Source organism: Mastigoproctus giganteus, chromosome 8, assembly GCF_048544385.1.
Source record: "Mastigoproctus giganteus isolate SK-2022 chromosome 8, ASM4854438v1, whole genome shotgun sequence".
In the NCBI taxonomy this organism is placed as follows: Eukaryota; Metazoa; Arthropoda; class Arachnida; order Uropygi; family Thelyphonidae; genus Mastigoproctus; species Mastigoproctus giganteus.
Genome location: NC_143582.1, coordinates 112,134,294 through 112,156,919, shown reverse-complemented (window position 1 = coordinate 112,156,919; position 22,626 = coordinate 112,134,294). Strand labels below are relative to the sequence as shown.

The following is a 22,626-nucleotide window of genomic DNA, read 5'->3' as shown; positions in this document are numbered from 1 at the left end:
ACTATTCCCCAGGCACAATACCTTGTACTTTGCTAGATTAAAGCATAGCTGCCATTTTTCTGACCATCCCTGAAGTGTATCTAGGTCACTCTGAAGAAGCTCTGCTTGGTGGTGATCGTTAACTACTCTACAGATCCTTACATCACTGCAAATTTAGACGTCACGCCCTCTATTCCTTCATCGATGTCATTTATGAAAATCAAAAACAACAGTGGTCCTAATACTGATCCTTGGGGAACCCCACTTCTTACATCAACTCAATCTGAGGAATAACCATTTATCCCAACCCTCTTCCTCCTTCCCTGAAGTGCCTTGTGGAAAAATTTAAAGGTTCCTGGTTTTCCTTTTGGTCCGGGATCCAAAACATCAGTGCTTTCCATTTCTACCAGAAGTCCATGTTTCTTTCTCCTCAATTCTGTCTCTGCACAACTTATATTTCTTGAATTTTGTACACTAATGAATTTGTTACAGCCCACTTTAAATTTCTTTATAACAATGATTGGCTGTAGTTCATTTTGGCAGGTTCCCCTCCCAACTAGACAACCTATTCAGAAGTTGCAAGATTCAGTTGGAACTGAATTTCATTATACACAATTTAGAATTATCTGTACAAAAAAAGCATATTAAATCATATATTGTTATTTGGGGAATATTAATGTCGTTGAAAAACAGTGGATATCTGATAATTATACATGCACCTTTGTAATTATACACACAAAGTATACATGCACCTGTTCTTCCTAAGAGTAAGAACAGGTGCATGTATACTTGCATGTGCACCAATGCTAGGAGTATAGTAAATAAATTCAATGAATTTGAAGTGCTGGTTAAGACATCCAAGGCAGATATTGTTGGGATATCAGAGACGTGATGCCACTCAAATATGAGGGATGCAGAATTGGAATTTGGGTTTGCATGAGAGTGCAATGTGTACAGAAAGGATAGACAGGATAAGAAGGGAGGAGGGGTTATGCTGTTAGTTAAGAAACACAAAATCTAAGGAAGTGCATCCAGTTGATATAGATGGACATTGCAATATTAAGTCAGTTTGGTGTGACATGAGCACTGGTAAAGCAAAAATGAGGGTAGGAGTTTGTTATAGGCCTAATGACTCTGGGTACAATGAACAATTATACAGAGAATAATTGAGTGGGCCAGTAAATGAGTGTCTTATAATGGGGAATTTTAATTTCCCAGGTATAGACTAGAACTTGTGGGTTTGGTCACTTACACACTAGCAAGGCTTTTGTGGATTTATTGGATGAATTTTTTTTAAAACAGCAGCATGTTAAAGAGGCAACAAGAGGGAGTAACAATCTTGATCTGATTATTAGTAGTGATTATTCATGCATTAAGAATTTATAGATAAAGGAATCACTAGGTGGCATTGATCACAGTGTACTGATGTGGGATTTACTTAAAGATGCAACTACCATCAGGAATAAAGGGAAGGGTTTTTGTTTTTGTAAAGGCAACTACAGTGGTCTCAGATTTTTTAGGTTCTATACAGTGGGACCAACAGCAAATTCTAAATGGGAAGCATAAATTGACAGAAAAACAATACTTCAAGTGCAAGTCCATTGTGCTCTGAGGGGTGAGATGGACTATATGGAAAAAATAGTACATACTGTGTGCAGCAAATAACACAAATTTAACCAAGCCCAGAACCGTCCTATTTCAAACTGTACCATGCATAGAAAATTATAGAAATTGGTATTGGCACTCAATGTGCCTATTCGGAAGCCACTTTTTTCAGAAAAATCTGTATGCAGAGGTGCCAAGAACATTGATTGAATAGTGGAAGAAAGTCGTGGTCAGATGAGTCATGATACACTTCCTTTTGCACTGATGGTAGGCAGAGTATAATGAGAATCTCGTGAAGTGATGGACTCTGCTTGCCTTAAGGCAACCCTAGCATCTGGAAGTAGTATCATGGTACAGGAAATGTTTGGTTCACATGAACCAGGTCTGTTGATACTGGTGGAAGGTCAAATGCCATCCATTTTGTATCAGATCTACTCCATCCTACAATGTTACATTTCTTTCTTGAAGGCAATGGCCACTTTGTGTCATGCAAGAATGGTTCAAAAAATGAGACAGATTTTTACCATTCCCCCCAATAACTGATCTATCATGTTGAGAATGTGTGGTATATGCTGAAGAGAGCTATTTGACAACAAAGAACTCTTCCTTCAGCTTTGTGGCAGCTATGCGATATTTTGCTGGAATAATTAGTTACAATTAGGCCAAAACATCTCATATAATCCATGCCGTGCCACACAATTGCTGTTATTCAAAATAAAGGTGGACTGACTCGATACTGAATAAAAGTTTGTATAGTTTTGGCCAGTGTGTTTAGTATCATTGCACAGAAACAAATCAACAAATTGAGTGCTGAGTTTTTCTGTAACCTTAAAAACAGTGTGTAAGTTAGGTCTGCTGTTACAATAGAGTTGATAATGCTTAGTCAGGATGACTTATTGAATTTGACAACAATCTGAAATTCACACTTAATGCAACTCCTATCTTAACAATTACAGAACTTGCACAGTAACTCAATTTGACCTACTCCACCATACTTTGCCACTTAAAATGATTGTGGAAATGGTCAAAATTTGGAAGATGCATTAGTAGAGGCATACGATGCAAGAAAGCAAGCTTATGCAGCATCAGCCAAAAAAAAAAAACATGTTCCCATTTCACCCCTCCATTCGTTCCAAATATTTGTCCGGCTCAGCCTTAAATTTCTTTAGGCTATCAACTTCCACAACAAAGGATGGAAGTCTATTCCACCAACCAACTACCCGCTGGCTAAAGGCAAACTTACACACATCTATCCTACATCTGTCTTTCCTCAATTTGAATTTATGCCCTCTCAGGTGATTATTCTGAGTAAGAGAAAGAATCCCATCAGCACTGAGTATGCTCAAATCATTCAAGGCTTTATACACCTCAATCAGATCACCTCACCTCACGCCGACCGGGCTAGCCGAGTGGGTAAAGTACCTGCCCGGCAACCCAAAGGTCGCGGGTTCGATTCCCGCCTCGGGCTTGGATCAAAGTACTGCAAAAACCTTGGGAGGTGCAATATGGCCACAGAAGCCGATGCGCCAACAACTATCAAAAAAAAAAAAAAAAAAACCTCACCTCACAGGTGCCTAGTCTCCAGACACTGTAATTTGCAAAACTTAAGCCTTTCTTTGTAAGAGCAACCCTTTGTTCCATTCACTAATCTTGTTGCCCTTCTCTGTACTTGTTCCAACAGCTCTACATCCTTCTTAAAAATGAGGCCTCCAGACCTGTATGCAGTATCAAGGTGTGGCTTGACCATTGCCTTATACAAGGGGATAATCACCTCCTTATCCCTGCTAGAAAAATTCCTGTATATCATTGACAAGACACCATGAGCTACTCTTGCAGACTGTCTGCACTGCTCAGAAAACTTCATATCTGCCTGCACAATTACCCACAGGTCCTTTTCGTTCTCTACGACTGTCAGCGTAGTACCACAGAGTTGATACTTTACTCTGTGGTTACTGCTTTCCATATGTAGTAATTTACATTTGTCAAACTTCATTTGCCGTCTCTCAGCTCATCTCCTGAACTTTTCTAGATCCTGTTGCAGCAGCGTACTATCATTTGTGCCCTTAACAACAACCCTGCCAACCTTCATATCATCTGCAAACTTGGACATTAAGCTTGATATACCATCATCAATATCATTTATAAATACAGAAAACAATCGATCCAACACTAATAACATTAGTCCAGGAAGAGCAGTGTCCATTGATTATCACTCTGTTTCTCTCACTCAACCATCCCTTTATCCATAGCAGCAATTTGCCTCCAATGCCACACTGCTCCAATTTGTTCAGCAGTCTTCCATGTGCAACAGTATCAAAAGCCTTTCTAAGATCCAAATATATTATATCAAAATTATTCCCTGCATCCACTTTTGTGACGACATCATAGTATCCAATCAAATTGGTCAGGCAAGACTTTCCCTTAACAAAACCATGCTGTGTCTGAGGTATCACTGAAGTCCTGTCTAGATGATCCTGCAGTGCTTCTTTAATCAGTGCCTACATTAATTTTCCTGGAACAGAAGTTAAACTAACAGGTCTGTAATTACTTGTTTTGCCCTGTGATCCTCTTTTGTGAATTGGGGTCACATCTACACATCTCCAGTCCATGGGTACCTCCCCTGAGTCCAAAGAAGCTCTCATAATAATGGTAAGGGTTTGCTTACTTCCTTTGCTGCTTTCTTTAATATAACTGGATAGATCCCATCCACACTGGGTGCCTTTTTTTATTTTATCTTAAACAATTTCTACTCCACTTTTCTCTCAGTTATTACAAAATCATCTAGCTCACTGCCGGAGTTTGATTCACATCTGGCATTCCCCTCCCTGAATAACTCATGTGTGAATGTAGATGCAAATTACTCATTTAGTTTATTAGCCACCTGAGCAGAATCATCAACAGTTGAACCATCAATATCCAGTGGACCAATCTAATTCATCCCTTTCCTTTTAGAGTTTACATAAGTAAAGAACTCTTTGCTGTTTTTCTTTGCATCATTTGCCAAAAATTTCTCATCTGCCTTTGCCTGTATGGGTTCCATATGACTTGTCCCAACCTACCACCACAAGTAGACATTTCCTACATTAACATAATCAAACACTGTTTTTGGATGAAATTGTCACTGGGGATGAGAAATGGTTCCTTTACCATATATCTTAAATGTTGTTGACAGTTGGCAAGGGTCGGCAACATTCTTTTTGAGTGTAGAGCCATTTTTGATCTAATTAAAAAAAAAAAAAAAAAAAAAAAAAAGAATCTGAAGAGCCTCAGCTCAAGCTTCTGGGGTAGGGGTGGGTTTAAGAAATAGAATAGTGGGAAGGTGTTTTATTTAAAAAAATGTTTTTGAAATATTTACTAATACTGCAAAAATGTAACAAACATCCAATTAGGTAAGAATTAATGTGAGTTTTGCGGCTGAACTTCTTGAGCGGGTCTCTCAACATCAGGTTGGTATGCCGTAATTTTCATCTTTAAACATGCTGAGAAACTCACATTGTTCTGATGGTTTCTTGATTTTTTTTTTTTTATTGGAATACATATAAATTGGAATTCCTTTGTTCTCAGCCTGTACAGCTTAAAAATTCTGTGGATACACACTTCTACATGATATAAGCAACTAAAAAAAAAAAAATTGCTATTATTAAAAAAGAAAAAACACCATTTATTCCAAAGTTCTCAACATCATTTTGATTGGTTGGGGGGGGGTGGCGAGTTGTTTGCAGCTGTCTGTTTTCAGTAATGTATATATGGCAGGTAAAAAGTGGCAAATAAATGGTTTTGCTGCAGCTACATTACATGTAACTTGTATCTCACACCCACTCTTTTAGAATGGGTGAGTGGAATAAATAATTGCTGGGACTAGTTTTGTTTATATACTCTAGCTATTTTCCAGAAAAGGGAATGCAGGCACACACAGTATCTGTTAACTATTTAGTTGAAATAAAAATATAAAATATTGTCAGTAATTACAGATCTTTCAGGGGAAGGTGCATTTGAGGATATGATTTTATTTCTAAAAGAAAAGGTGCTTTTTTTTTTGCTTTTTTTTTTTTTTTGAAACATTTAGAAATATACTTGTATTTTATATATTGGCTTTTACTTACAGACAGTTGTCATAATACAGATAAAGTATATCCAAAATTTATGTAAAGTATTTTGTATAACACACAGGCTGTGGCTTATAGACAGATGTCATTGTTGTTGCGCCGTCCACCCGGAAGAGAAGCTTATCCTGGTGATGTATTCTATCTGCACTCCAGATTGTTAGAGCGGGCAGCAAAGATGAATGATCAGTTTGGTGGAGGTTCACAGACTGCCCTCCCAGTTATAGAGACGCAGGCTGGTGATGTTTCTGCTTACATTCCTACTAATGTGATTTCTATAACAGATGGCCAGATATTTTTGGAAACTGAACTTTTTTATAAGGGTATTCGTCCTGCTATTAATGTTGGTTTGTCTGTTAGTAGAGTTGGATCAGCAGCACAAACTAAAGCCATGAAACAAGTAAGTAAACAATTTAACTGACAAAAGTTTACTAAAGTTTTATATGAAAAGTATATTACAAGAGTATATGCAATGCTTCTCAGTTCTGGCCTTCCAGAAGGCATGCCAAAGAAGTTCTGTGGTTTAAAATAATAAAACAAGACGTTAAATAATGCACTTTATAATTCTGTTCCTTATAAGATATATTGTATGAATATTTAAATTTAATGAGGCATGTCGCTTCGCTCTCCTCTGACTTATCACACGAACCTGAATTATATGTTTTTATATTTTAATTTTTTTTAGTGGGAAACCCCCCCACACCCCCTTCTAATAATCAAAAGATGTACAAAAATTATATTATTGTATTATCCAAAAATTAATAACAAAACCATTTATATATTTGATTATAAACATATGTTTTTTGATCCGTTTTCCATTAATAAAAATTTTTAGCTGCCTTCACTCTACTTAATGCAACATTCAGTTGTCCATTGAAAAATTAGCATTAGTAGAGGCATACGATGCAAGAAAGCAAGCTTATGCAACATCAACCAAAAAAAACCTATTTCAATCTTCCATTTGTTTCAAATAGCTGTCCAGCTCAGCCTTAAATTTATTTAGGCCATCAACTTCCACAACAAAAGATGGAAGTCTGTTCCACCAATCAACTACTTGCTGACTAAAGGCAAACTTCGACAGATCTATTCTACAACTGTCTTCCCTCAATTTGAATTTATGCCTTCTCAGGTGATTATTCTGAGCAAGAAAAAAGAATCCCATCAGCATCGAGCATGCTCAAACCATTCAAGGCTTTATACAAAGGGTACTAGGAAAGTTTTGCAATATGACGCAACAATGAATCACAGGAAGCTGCATGTTGAGACATGTTCATACGTGCATAGTAGCCACCGCGCCAAGTCGATGGGCTCAGTTATTCATTAGTAGTGAGAGTGTAAAGTGCTTGCGATGGCATCGTGGTCACGAAATGAGATAAGGACAGTTTTGCGGTATAATTTCGTGCGTGGTTTAACCATAGACCAGTGCTTAGAAGAAATGACTCTTGCACTAGATGATGATTGTCCACATCGTACAACAATATTCAGGTGGTATAGAGAATTCCAAAGGGGAAATTTCACTCTGGAGGATTCTGAGAGGCCGGGAAGGCCACGAACGTCAGTTACGGAGGAAAACGTTACTGCTGTGAGGAAAATGCTTGACGAAAACAGGCGAGTGACCTACCAACAGATAGAGGATACTTTGGGCCTAAATGCACCAGCAATTCGTTCGATTCTGCAAGATCATTTGCACGTGAAGAAACTTTGTTCTCTCTGGGTGCCGCATCAACTGACTGAAGAGCAGATGACACGATGTGTGACTTGGTGCCGGGAGATGTTAAAAAAGTTTGATAAGGGATAATCTCGGTATGTGAACAACATCGTGACAGGTGATGAGACTTGGCTGTACTATTACGATCTGCCGACCAAGGCTCAGAACAAAGTTTGGGTCTTTGATGATGACGACACACCCGTAATTGTCAGAAAATCCCGATCTGTAAAGAAGAAAATGATAGCTGTATTTTTCAAATCGAGTGGAATTGTGGAACGTGTCGTTTTGGACATGCAGAAGACAGTCACAGCTAAGTGGTATCCTGAACAATGCCTGCCTAAAGTCATTGGATCTATGCAGAACCTGCGGCCAAAGTCAAGAATGGACACCTGGTACCTCCATCACGATATGCTCCAGCTCACCGCGCCAAAGCCTGCACCGAATATTTGACCACGACAGGACTGAAACTTCTCGAGCACCCTCCCTACAGTCCAGACCTTGCTCCCTGCGACTTTGCACTGTTCCCGCATGTGAAAATGAAGCTAAAAGGGAGGCGGTTTTCCAGTGATGAGGACCTTCTACGGGCTTGAGACAACGAGTGTGCTTTACTCCCTAGTGAAACTTGGCAGAACTGGTTTAAAGATTGGTTTCGGAGGATGGAGAGGTGTATTGAATGTAGAGGAAATTACTTTGAAAAAATTAAATAAACAAAGCTGTATTGCAAAACTTTCCTAGTACCCTTTGTACACCTCAATCAGATCACCTCGCAGGTGCCTTGTCTCCAGATATTAATCTGCAAAACTTAAGCTCTTTCTCTGTAAGAGCAACCCTTCATTCCATTCACTAATCTTATTGCCCTTCTCTGTACTAGATCCAACAGATCTACATCCACCTTAAAATGAGGCCTCCAGACCTGTACACAGTACTCAAGGTGTGGTTTGACCATTGCCTTATACAAGGGGATAATCACCTCCTTATCCCTGCTAGAAAAATTCCTGTATATCATTGACAAGACACCATGAGCTACTCTTGCAGACTGTCTGCACTGCTCAGAAAACTTCATATCTGCCTGCACAAGGAAGATTCTCGGTTGATTCAACTACTGCTCATCTCAGATGCCCAAATTATTCGCTGTATGATTCCTTTCGCCTCAAAGGTGGTACTTGTGCATATGTCCGTTCTGATATTCCCTGTCAGAGACTTGGCAGTTTGGATTGGAATCTCCTCTCTTTGATCTTCTCTGGCTTAAAATCTCTCTACCTCATTATGACAAATTCATCTGTTGTCTCTACTGTTCTCCCAACTCCACTAATCACTTGGAGCTCTTTGACTTCCTCTCTTTGCAACTTGACTTTCTCCAGTCCAACTTTCCTAACAGTGAGGTAATTTTCCGTGGTGATTTTAATGTTCACAACTCCAGCTGGCTTCCGTTTTCTAGTCACACCGACCCAGCAGGTCGAGATGCTGAGGCTTTTGCAATTACTAATGACCTAGCACAGATTGTTCATTTACCTACACGAATACCGGACAATCCTAATCATACAGCCAATACGCTTGATCTTTTTCTCACAAACAACCCTTCTAAGTAAACGGTCGAAGCGAGAGGTCCTTTAGGCACTTCAGATCACAACTTGGTGATTGTCTCTTCTCCAATGGAACCTTTATCTCATAGCTATTCCCAACCTCGTGTTGTTTGGCATTACAAGAATGCAAAATGGGATGACCTGTGAGACTTCTTTTCTTCTTTTCCTTGGTTGGATTACTGTTTCAAAACTTCTGATGTCAACGTTTGCTCAGATCGTATCAGTGAAATTATTCTTGCAGGAATAGAATCCTTTATCCCACACTCCACTTTAAAATCTTGTCCTTTATCTAAACCTTGGTTTTCTAATAAATGTGCTAAGGCTGTTCAAGAGAAGAATGTTGCATATCGTAATTGGCTTGTTTCTAATTCTTCAGTTTCATTTTCTGCCTACACCAAAGCTCGCAACAATTGTAAAGCAGTTATTAATCAGCCCAAACTAGAGTTTGAACAGTCTAAGACTAGAAAACTTACTTCTTGCCCTAATGGTAGCCGAGCATTCTGGTCTCTTGCTAAAGCTATTGGCCGCTACTTTTGCCCATCTCTGCTCCCACCTCTGTCCAAATCAGATGGTTCTGTTGTCACTTCAGCCAAGGATAAAGCTGACCTGCTAGCATCCCATTTTTCTTCCAGCTCGTGTATTAATGATCTTGGTAAAACACCTCCCACCATTCCCAACACGCTCCATTCAATGCCTCCTGTGGTCTTCCGTCAAAAGGATGTCAGAAGGATTTTGATGAATCTTGATGTTAAGAAAGCTCCAGGTCCCGATGATATTTCTCCACTTGTTCTCAAAACCTGTGCTCCTGAACTTACCCGTATTCTTTGCCACCTTTTTTCACTTTCTTATTCCAAAGGTGTTTTTCCTTCTGCTTGGTAATTTGCTCATATCCAGCCAGTTCCTAAAAAGGGTGACAAATCCCTCCCATCCAATTATCGTCCCATTAAAATTACTTCAACTCTTTCTAAAGTAATGGAGAAATCAATTAACCGCCAACTCTTAAACTACCTAGAAACCTTCGGTCTGATCAACAATCGCCAGTATGGATTCCGTCAGTGTCGATCCACTGGTGATATTCTGGCTTATGTGTTACCCATTTATGGACTAATTCAATGGAAAGGTTTGGTGAAACACAAGTAGTTGCTCTTGACATCTCAAAGGCTTTTGATTGTGTTTGGCATAAAGGTCTTCTAAACAAGCTTCCATCTTATGGTTTGCCAACTATTTTTAGTAATTGGTTATCCAGTTTTCTCTCTGATCGCTCACTGAGGGTGATGGTAGATGGCTCTGTCTTCTAACTTCTCCACTAATGCCGGTCTCCCCCAAGGTTCAGTTCTTTCCCCCACTCTTTTCCTCTTGTATATTAATGACCTTCTTCCATTGACTGGAAATCCTATCCATAGTTTTGCCGATGATAGCACATTGCATTCCACTTTCCATTTTGAGAAACCTTGTCCTGCTCAATCAGCTTCAACTTCTCAAAAATCTGCTACCAATTCCTTAAATGCCGATCCTCAGGTAATTCTCCAGTGGGGCAAAGACAACTTAGTTGATTTGAACCCTTCTAAAACTCAGTCTTGCCTTATATCTCGCAAAAAGGATTCTTCTGCTCCTATGCTTATCTTTAGTGACACTCTGATTTCTAGGCAAAATAATATATCTCTTTTGGGGATTACCCTGACTTCTAATCTCTCTTGGCACAAGCACATTACAAATATTGCTTTCTCTGCATCTAAAAAATTGGTTTTCTCTTTCGCTCTTGGCGTTACTTTTCTTCCGAACAGCTGCTCACTCTGTATAAATCGCAAATCTGCCCTGCCATGGAATATTGTTCCCACATCTGGGGTGGTGCCCCCAAAACCTTTCTCAGGCTTCTTGATTCCATTCAGAAGAGGGCAGTTAGGTTAATCAATTAATGATTCATCTCTAACAGAGTCTCTCCACTCGCTTTCTCATAGACATACTGTTTCTGCTGCATGCCTCTTCTACAGATACTTCCATGGGCACTGTTCTTCTGAATTGGCTTTTATAATTCCCGCTCTCTCTTTCAAAACAGTCTGAACACGTGCCGCCATCAGCCAACATCCATTTACCGTCCAACTTCAAACCCACAGAACCAACTTTTCTTCTTCCTCATTTATTCATTCAACTACCGTTTTCTGGAACAACCTTCCTTCATACGTATTTCCTGAAAATTACAATCTACAGAAGTTCAAGGCCATTGTCAACAAATATTTTCTTTCATCTTCTCAACCTCCAACACAAGCATGGTACTAAGTACTATAGTTTCTAATACCTCTCGTGCTTGGGGTTCACATAAAAACAAAAAAACAATTACCCCCAGGGCCTTTTCATTCTCTACCACTGTCAGTGTAGTACCACAGAGTTGATACATTACTCTGCGGTTACTGCTTCCCATATGTAGTACTTTACATTTGTCAATGTTAAACTTCATTTGCCACCTCTCAGCCCCCATCTGTTAAACTTTTCTAGATCCTGTTGCAGTAGCATACTGTCATTAGTGTCCTTAACAACCTGACCAACCTTCGTATCGTCTGCAAACTTGGACATTAACCCTGATATACCATCATCGATATCATTTATAAATACAGAAAACAACAATAGACTCAACACTGAACCCTGAGGGACTCTACTAATAACATTAGTCCAGGAAGAGCAGTGTCCATTGATTATCACTCTGTTTCTCCCACTCAACTATCCCTTTATCCATAGCAGCAATTTGCGTCCAATGCCACACTGCTCCAATTTGTGCAACAGTATCAGAAGCCTTTCTAAGATCCAAATGTATGATATCAAAGGTATTCCCTGCATTTGGTTCCTTTGTGACCACATCATACTATCCAATCAGATTTGTCAGACAAGACTTCCCCTTAACAAAACATGTCTGAGCTATAAATGAATTCTTGTCTAGATGATCCTGTGCTTCTTTAACCAGTGCCTCCATTCATTTCCCTGGAACAGAAGTTAAACTAACATGTCTATAATTACTTGTGTTGTCCTTTGATCCTCCTTTATGAATTGGGGTTACATTTGCACTTCTCCAGTCTATGGGTACCTCCTCTCAGTCCAAGGAAGCTCTCATAATTATTGGTAAGGGTTTGCTTATTTCCTTTGCTGCCTCCTTTAATATAACTGGATATATCCCATCCACCCCGGCTGCCTTTTTATGTTTATCTTTAACAATTTCTTCTCCACTTTCCTCTCAGTTATTACAAAATCGTCTAGCTCACTGCCGGAGTTTAATTCACCTCTGGCATTCCCCTCCCCGAATAACTCCTGATGTGTGAATGTAGATGCAAAATACTCAGTTTGTTAGCCACCTGAGCAGTTTAATCAACAGTTGAACCATCAATATCTAGTGGACCAATCTAATTCATCCATCCCTTTCCTTCTAGAATTTACGTAGGTAAAGAACCCTTTGCTGTTTTTCTTTACATCCTTAGCCAAAGATTTCTCATAATCTGCCTTTGCCTGCCTAATCTCCTTTGTGACTTGGTTTCATACCAGCCTATATCTATCATAGGAATTCCAGTCAATATCCAGGAAATTAAAATCCCCCATTATGAGACTCTGATTTACTGGCCCACTCTATTTCCCTGTACAGTTTATTATACTCGTCAGAGACATTAGGCCTATAACACACTCCTACTCTCAATTTTGATATCCCAGTGCTTATGTCACATCAAACTGACTGAAGACTGCTCTGTCCAGCGATGTCTCCTGGCTGCACCTCCTTGGATTTTGTTTCCTTACTAATGGCATAACCCCTTCCTTCCTATCCTGTCTATCCTTCCTGTACACACTGTACTCCCCAAATTCCAGTTCTGCATTCCTTATATCTGTGTGATATGCCAACAATATCTGCCTCTAATGTTTTGATCAACACATCAAATTTATTTACCAAGCTCCTAGCATTGGTGTATATGCAAGTATACACACACCTGTTCCTATTGTTAGCTCTTCTAACACAACCCATTTGTTTACTTGCACCGCAATGACTCCCAGCAATCTCTGAAATACCCTGCATCTTGTTTTCCAGGCTGCTGCTCATTCCTATAGAAGCAGTGCAAGTATCACTTTCACCTCTCCCAGCGGCTACTGTTAATCCATTAGTCTGTGTATCCCCCCCCCAAAAGCTAGCAGTTTTCTGACCCACCTAACACTGCCTCAATAGCATCAGTGTATCCCATCCCTGTAGAAGCAGTCTCTCCTGTTAACAAGCACAGACCAGGCTGAAAAAAAATGCAATCCCTTGAGTCTTGCACAATCTTTCCTGGCCAAATTGATCGACAAGGCTCTTATCATATACTCCCTCCTATCATGTCTGGGCAGAATTGCAGACACTTTTAAATTCAACCCTGATTCACAGCTTTTTTTCAACAGTGACATGTACCTGTTAAGTAATTCCGCCGGTCTCCATATATATGAATCCATGGAATATATGCTTTCGATCCAGCTCTGCCACCTGTGACGTGTTCTTAAACCAAACATTTCTTCCTTATTTCCACTACACATAGTCTTGTACCATTGCAAATTCTGTTTTTTATATCTAAGTTTCTTAAAACCATAACAATTGTATTTACTTTTAAAAGTAGTTTATGCAGAGGTAAACCTGAAGACTCCAGAGAATAGTGTTTCTTGTGTTAGGGTTTTATTCTTCAGCATTACAACTATCTGGTATAATTTGGTCTGATGAATAAACTATTTTCAATTCTCCTAGAATCTTAATTCCGGATAAAAATTTTTCATTCAGCGATCAGTATTATTTGTTGCAGCTAAATTGAAGCTTTTTTTTTTTTTCCAAAGGAGTTTTGATACTTTCAAAAACGTCATGTATTAAATTTCCTGAACTGCGAATATTTTCAGGAATTTCCATTTGATCATTTTCTTCTCTTACCACTTAGCCTCTGCATATACACTGCAGAGCTGTAGGCAATAGTTAGCCTTGAACTTCATCAGAATTTGTGACTACTGTTGGTTTATTATATACTAAGATCTTTGAGGTACAATTCTGATGTGGTCTTGTCTTGGGTTCAGTAGAAAATCCAATTACTTTATGAACATATATTTGATATCTTCTTCTTCTTCTAGGATCAGGAGAAATGATTTGGCTGATACTGCAGTCAAATCAGCAATTCCCACTAATCATGGTTTGTCAGTGCCCTGTACAGTCCAGGCAAATAATATAAAGCAAGATTCATTCCCAGTGGCTGAATTCATGGGATGAATAAATCTCAAATAAATTACATCAGATAAGGCCTGTAATCAAATCGTGCCAGTCTAGTCTGTGCAAGGTCATTCTTGTTTTGGCAAATAGGACACAGTCTTTGACAAATTCCTTTTTGCTGAGGGCCGATGACCCTCCTATGCTTTATCCTTTGATACCATTTTATCCATTAGTCAATTTTAATTGACTCCATGGATTTTAATGATACTCGGTTTAGCTATCTGACTGAGCCTTATACACTCAGCCATGTGACATGTCGGCTGTTTTTAAACTTTTGTGTTAATTTGTATACATGTATTACTGAATAGAATAGATATATTTTTATTACATATACTGCCATTTTATCCTTGTACTTATATACTCACCTTCTGACGAAGCAACCTCTTTCAGAGGTTACCAGAATTTATTTTGAACTTTAAACTTGCTTTGGTGCATAATAGCTTATGGTGCTAATGTACCAAAAAATTGTTAACCTAGCATAACCTAACCAAGTTGAATATTGCACAGGATTTATGTCATTTACTGGAAATGATGCAAATATAGGTTTATTCTATTTGTAACATATTGGTAAGCATATAATTTAATGTTTAGAATGATAAGCTGTTGGGTTGGAAATAACTATGAAGAGACACAATTGCCCTAGTCTTTAAACCCAGTAACACCAACTACTAACAGAAAAACATATCTTAGTGTCCATTGTATGTAAGGTTGCAACAAATATTTTCTTTTTTTGATCAGCTGACATTACAACATACTAGCAGACAAAGGAAATTGCTGATCTCTTCACTTTTTTTTAAAAACCAATTTGTGAATATTATCTTAGATAAAACCTCATGTCAAATACAATAAACATGTTTCATCTAAGACTGCAACAGTTACATTTGCTTTTCCTGCTGATGCAACAGCAACAACAAACCTCCATGAGCTTTCTACTGCTTATGTCCCTTCAAGAATGAAAAACATTCAACAGAATATAAATCAGCTTCATAAACTAATTTCAAAATATGAATCATCTTATTAGTATTAGCAATGGCCACATGATGCAAGGAAGCCTATGGCTTATGCTGCACCAGCCAAAAAATAATAATATAAATAATAAAATAATAAAAGATAAAAAAAAAATAAGAGAAAAGGAAATAGACAACATATACATTTCCCTCCTCCCGTATCCAGCTGACCTTTGAATTTCCCCAACTGTCAGCCTCTACCACCCATGTTACCACCCAACTTATTCCAGTAATTTATAACCCGCTGGCTAAAATAAAACTTACTGCAATCCAGTCTAAACATCTCTCCCCTCCATAACTTGAAATTATGGCCCATTGTTCTAGAATCGTTTATAACCATGAAAATTTCATCCTCATTCATTTTGCTTATGCTTTTCAGAAGCTTAAACACCTCAATCAAGTCTTCTCTCCTAGTTTCCCAGCTCTGCAGCTGAAGTCTTTCCTCATATGGATGCACACCCTTTTGCTGATTTGAACAGACGGATTACCCATATTTGGACCCTTTCAAGAAGCACAATGTCTTTCTTTAGGTGTGGTCTCCATACTTGAACACAGTATTCCAAGTGGGGTCTATCAATTGTCTTATATAATGGGATTATGACATCCTTACCTTATCTCTACCAGCAATTGTTCTACAAATCATCAATAGGACACCATGGGCCTTCCTTGCAACCAGTTTACAATGCTCGGAGAATTTAGCCACTACTGCTAATGTGCCAGAAAAATCCAATCGGAGAACTTCATGTTTGACCTTATTGTAATACCCAAGTCCCTTTCTTTCACTACTGATTTTAGTTCAACTCCACCAAATGTGTAAGTTATTTTGGGTTTACTGTTCCCCAGGTTCAATACCTTACACTTTGCTTGATTAAAGCATAGCCTCCATTTTTCTGACCATCCCCGAAGTCTATCTAGGTCATTCTGAAGAAGCTCTGCTTGTTGGCGATCATTACCTACTCTATCAATCTTTGCATCATCTGCAAATTTAGGCTACAGTGGTTCTAATGCTGATCCTTGGGGAACCCTACTTCTTACATCAACCCAATCTGATGAATAACCATGTATCACAACTCTCTGCCTCCTGCACTGAAGCCATTCAGCTATCCATCTGAGGATTTTTCCTGTGATTCCAACCTGTATCCGAGTATTAGTAGAGGCATATGATGAAAGAAAGCAAGCTTATGCAGCATCAGCCAAAAAAAAAAAATTACATTTGTCAATGTTAAACAAAAAAAAAAAAAAACACTTCCACTTCACCTCTCCGTTCATTCAAAATACCTGTCCAGCTGAGCCTTAAATTTATTTAGGCTATCAACTTCCACAACAAGGGATGGAAGTCTGTTCCACCAACCAACTACCCGCTGGCTAAAGGCAAATTTCCGCACATCTATCCTACATCTGTCTTTCCTCAATCTGAATTTATATAATATATAATCTGAATAGAATCCCATCGGCATTGAGCATGCTCAAACCATTCAAGGCTTTATACACCTCTATCAGATCACCTCGCCGGTGCCTAGTCTCCAGACACTGTAATTTGCAAAACTTAAGCCTTTCTTCGTAGGAGCAACCCTTTGTTCCATTCACTAATCTTGTTGCCCTTCTCTGTACTCGTTCCAGCAGCTCTACATCCTTCTTGAAATGAGGCCTCCAGACCTGTATACAGTACTCAAGGTGTGGCCTGACCATTGTGGCCTTATACAAGGGAATAATCACCTCCTTATCCCTACTAGTAAAATTCCTGTATATCATTGACAAGACACCATGAGCTACTCTTGCAGCCCATCTGCACTGCTCACAGAACTTCATATCTGCCTGCATGATTACCCCCAGCTCCTTTTCATTCTCTACCACTGTCAGTGTAGTACCACAGAGTTGATACGTTGCTCCGGGGTTGGTGTTTCCCATATGTAGTACTTTACATTTGTCAATGTTAAACTTCATTTGCCACCTCTCAGCCCATCTGCTCAACCTTTCCAGATCCTGTTGCAGCAGCATAGCGTCAGTAGTGTCCTTAACAACCCTGCCAACCTTTGTATCATCTACAAACTCACAGGTCTATAATTACTTGTGTGAGCCTTTGATCCTCCTTTGTGAATTGGGGTCACATTTGCATATCTCCAGTCTATGAGTACCTCCCCTGAGTCCAAGGAAGCTCTCGTAATTATGGCTAAGGGTTTGCTTACTTCCTTTGCTGCCTCCTTTAATATAACTGGTTAGATCCCATCCACTCCAGGTGCCTTGCTTGTGTTTATCTACAACAATTTCTCCTCCGCTTTACTCTCAGTTATTACAAGATTATATAGCTTGCTGCCAGAGTTGAATACACCTGTGGCATTCCCCTTGATGAATTACTCCTCATGTGTGAATGTCGATGCAAAATATTCATTTAGTTTGTTAGTTACCTGAGCAGGATCATCAACAGATGAACCATCGATATGAAGTGGACCAATCTGATTCATCCCCTTCCTTCTAGAGTTTACATAAGTAAAAAACTCTTTGATGTTTTTCTTTGCATCCTTTGCCGAAGATTTCTTGTAATCTGCCTTTGCCTGCCTAACCTCCTTTGTAACTAAGTTACAGATCAACTTATATGTGTCATAGGCTTCTGTGTTACATGTTAATTTATATGTATCCCATGCATTTTTCTTCTCTGTCATATGTCTCATTAGTTCATCTGACATCCGTTTAGGCCTAAACCTTGAACAATATTTCTTAGTTGGTATGTAAAGCCCAGTAGCTTCCAAGTTAAGTTCTTTGAATGCTTCCCATTTTGAATTTCCTGTTGGTAAAATCATCAGTTGGTCCCACTGTATAGAATTTAAATACTGTCTCAGACCATCGTAGTCACCTTTACGAAAGCAATAATCCTTCCATTTACCCCTGATGGTAGTTACCTCTTTGAGTAAATTCCACTTCAGCACACTGTGATCACCGCCACCTAGTGGTTCCTTTATCTGCAGATTCTTAATGCATGAAGAACACTACTGATAATCAAATCAAGAGTACTACTCCCTCTAGTTGCCTCCCGAACATGCTGATGTAGAAAACAATCATCCAATAAATCCACAAAAGCCTTGCTAGTGTGTGAGTGACCAACCCACAAATCCCAGTCAATATCTGGGAAGTAACTGCTTATGCAGGATTGAGTCAGATGCTTTTCTGAAATCCAAATAATGTTGAAATTATTCCCTAAGTCCAGCTCTTGTTTGACTCTTTAAAAATATCTAACCAGATTAGTTAAAGATGATTTTCCCTTGACATAACCATGCTGAGTATCCTTCAGAATTCCATTTCTATCTAAATGATACTTGAATTCCACTCTTCTGCTCCATGATTTTCACTCTTAGAACTGCCCTTATGTATTGGGTATACATCGGCACTTTTCAAATCTAACAGAATCACTCTAGAATCCAGTGATGCTCTCATTATTAGCCTCAATGATTCAATGCACTCATTTGCCACTTTCCTTAAGATTATAATTATATATCATCAACCCCAGGAGCCTTACTGGCCTGTAGGCTCAAGTTTTTATTCATTAAATATACATTTGAAATTTCAACATCATTAATTACATTTTTTCAACTTCACTCCCATAATTTCTCATTGACGTAAAAGGTGTTTATAATTAATGGTTATTATAATTGTAAATATCGATGTAAAGTAACTGAGTTCATCTGCAACTTCAGCTGGGGTATCTAATACTATCCCACATCCATTACATAGCGTAGCACACGCTTCTTGATTAGACCGGGGTTCGAGCCAGTGACCACCAAATATGGAGGATGCAGAAAGGTCAGGGAATGACCACCGCATATCCCTGGAGCAATATGGCCTTAGTTGCTAATGCTCCTAAAAAACCAAACAACAACATCCATTACATAAGGGTCTGATCTGTTTTTGTCCTTCTCTTCATTGCATTCATATATGTGAAGAATTTCTTATCTCCCGCCACCCCATCTTTGCTCTTTGCCAGCAGATTTCTCATAATCTGCCTTTGCCAATCTAACAATATCTGTGGCACTATTACAGATCAATTTGTAGCTGTTATAGGCTTCAGTACTTTTTATTGCTCTAACTTTTCTATGCCGTCTTTTTCTGCTCGAGTAATCTGACAACTTCATTATTCATCCAACTTGGAATCCTCCTCGTGGAGTATTTCTTTAATGGTATATATGCATTTAAGGTTTCTGTGATTAATATTTTAAAGGTATACCATAATTCAATTGTATTCATGCTGTGAGATATATATCCAGTTAAAGGCCATTTAGCATCTTAAGCTGTCGTAATTTCCTTTCCTGAAATTATAACCCATCCCTGTGCCTTTAACTATTGCTACCTCTCTCTCTTCGTTGTCCACCATAGAACTCCATGAACACTTCCTGCTACTGGTTCCTGTACTGTCAGCCCTGTTATGTCATCTGGTTCATTGGTGATGAGGTCTGGAGTATTGTTTTCCCTGACATGTTGATACAAATAGCAATCTAGTTGATTTTAAAATTTTGTTCCCCATGTGGAGTTCCCTTCCCATTTGCTCCCATCATTTAGAAACAAATTAAAATTACCCATAATAAGACATTCATACTTACTTGCCCATTCCATTTGTATGTAGAGGCTCTCTTCATAACCAGCTTGCCTGTAGATTACTCTCATACATTTGCTTCCAACTATCTCACACTATACAGATTCTATACTAGCATGCAGAACATCTGAATCCCTGAAAGCTTTTGTCATGCTCAGGTTGCTTTTGATAAGAAGCATGACCCCCCTTCACCACCACCCCCTTCTATTTTCCCTATTCTTCCTAAATACATTATACATACCGTACTGAAATTCATCATCCACTATCATGTGTGCCCTATTATGTCAGCATTACTTGTCCTAACCAGCAGTTCGAATTCACTCATTTTATTGATGACACTTCTGACATTACACTATAAACAATTAAGACTTAGTGTTCTTGTATAGTTAACTACCCTGTTATTTAAGCTCACTTCTTTGGCATTAACTGCCCGCTCATTTGAAATGTTTCTGCCCTCAGAACGTCTTGCTGCTATGTTCTGTTTCGGTAACAAACAAGAACTCTTGAAGTATGTGCACTGTTACTTTGACCAATATTATCAGATAAATGCATATCTATATTATCCTTATCCTCCCCTCCAAAAAAAACTAGCAGTTTCCCTGAACCTTTAAGGTATCCTCAATAATATGCGCAAAAACTCTTGCACCACCTTTGTTTAAATGTATCCAGTCTCTACAAAACAGATTCTTTCTACCTACAAGTGCAGGACAAGCTGATAAATTTCCCCCTAAAAAGCCTTGCAGAGTCCAAGCCTTGAGTTAATCCACAAGACTTTCAGCATATAATCCCTCCTATCTTGCCTGGGCAGAATTGCAGCACATTACACTCAAATATACACAGATGGTTCCAAAACTGACCACGTCAGTACTCTTGTTGTCCATAATCTCCATTCAATTACCTTCAGATTGTAGAATCTTTGCTGCTGAACTACATGCAATAGAAATGGTCTTGGAATCTGTACAGTTGCAGCAGTTTATTTGTACTGTCATATTTACTAAATCTCAGTACCATTCTCACTTTATCACAACAAAGGAAACATCAGAACTATCTATTTGATTGAACCAAAATCACTCATAATTTTGAAACAAACTTTAGACAATAGATGTGGTATGCAGTTTTTATCTTTCCTAAAAAAGATAGTACTATAACAGAATCTTCTAAATTCTACGTAATGCATATATGACCTTTAATGGAACCTGTTACTTTCTACCATTGTTTGGTGCCAAATGTCCTTTAGTTGCCATTGCACCACAAAACCAATACAGCAATGACACAATTCAGTGTTCTTCTGTCTGTGATTTTTAGTTACTTTGCTAGTTGGCAGGAGGATGTCATTACCCTTCTTTATGAGGGACTGTTTAAATTTAAATATTGTTTTTGCACTCCAGAGTTCGACAACAATACATAAGGAGAAATCTAATTGAGGTTTATGGCCACTTCACATTTTATGCTGCTTATTTTGTGAAGCTCTTTTCTGTGTGCCGTGGAGTGCTGGAATTATAGGAATTCAAAGAATTATGGAAACATTTATAGGAAAACACTTTTTACACAATTTTATCAGTAGACACAATAACGATGTGTTTTTTGTTTTTCATAAACAACAGTCTTCAAAAATATTTTCTTGTGGAAAATACTAAACTAGATAAAATAACTTCAGCAGTAAACTGTGAACTAAGTATACAGCTTTTATAGTGCTCTCTAGACACCATTCTCAAGGCACACTCAATTGATGCTAAAAAGAATTTCAGCCATAATACAAATAGCCCATAGTTCACTTCATGTGCTTCCCTTTTACAGCAATCATTTAATGGCCACAGTTGAGCGGGTGCAAAGTTTCATTTAGGCACAGAATTTACAGTTCGTTTTGACATAAACTTGTGTTCAGGCAGCAAACATGTTAATGGATTTAGTAAAATAATAAGTCTGTTTTTCATTTTGTGTGAGATACAAACCAAGAAGCACATAAAATATCAAGGAGTAACCAAAGATTGGATCTCACACATTTATACATTATCTCACAAGTTATTGACAACCTTGGATTGTCGAACATTGGAATAAATATGCCTCCTTACGTGTTGGAGGCATTAAGTCTAAATTTAAAGCAGAATTGGATGAATCATTTTTTTGGGAATGGATATAACATGAATATTATCTGAATTTTTGTAATTATTTTATTTATCTTTGGCTGATGAAATGTTTATTTCCTTGCATCATTCAGCATGACTAATACTAAGTCAAAAGTTGGTAGCTATTTGTGTTTTGTTTATCATTTATCAATGATTCTGCAGTGTGTTGGTTTTTTTTTCATAAGCAAATTACATTTTATGACATAGGAAGAATACACTAAATTACAAAGCCTAGTTTTTATTTTCATAACTTGAGTATGTATTCTATGAAAAATTTCAATTGGAAATGATATAATTATTGATTTTAATTTCTTATGTATTAGGTTGCAGGATCAATGAAGTTGGAATTGGCACAATATAGAGAAGTAGCCGCTTTTGCACAATTTGGATCTGACCTGGATGCAGCAACTCAGCAACTACTAAATCGTGGCGTTAGACTCACAGAACTTCTAAAACAAGGACAGTATGGTAATGTTTGATTTGTTCATAACAAAGGTTTCACATTTCATAATTAAAAAAATAAACTTATTCAAAAACTGTAATCCAGGAGTGGTGATGGGGCACCTGATGTGTACCCGTTTTCTTTAATTTTTCCCACTAATGTTTTGGATGGTTTTTTATTTTTTTATTCTGCTAATGGCTGGCAATATGTAACTGTGCTGGCAATTTTAAATTATCAAAAAAT

General features: G+C 38.3%; 1 protein-coding gene across 2 annotated transcripts in view; it reads left to right on the top strand.

Annotated features, from left to right (window-relative positions):
• The window catches only part of blw (ATP synthase subunit alpha blw, mitochondrial), a 373,048-nt gene that overhangs the window by 337,930 nt on the left and 12,492 nt on the right, over window positions 1-22,626 (top strand). For both annotated transcript variants that reach the window (XM_090378871.1, XM_090378872.1), the window contains 2 exons: window positions 5,755-6,087; window positions 22,265-22,409. In XM_090378871.1, coding sequence (XP_090234997.1) covers window positions 5,755-6,087; window positions 22,265-22,409 — 478 coding nt within the window. The remainder of the gene's footprint in view (window positions 1-5,754; window positions 6,088-22,264; window positions 22,410-22,626) is intronic.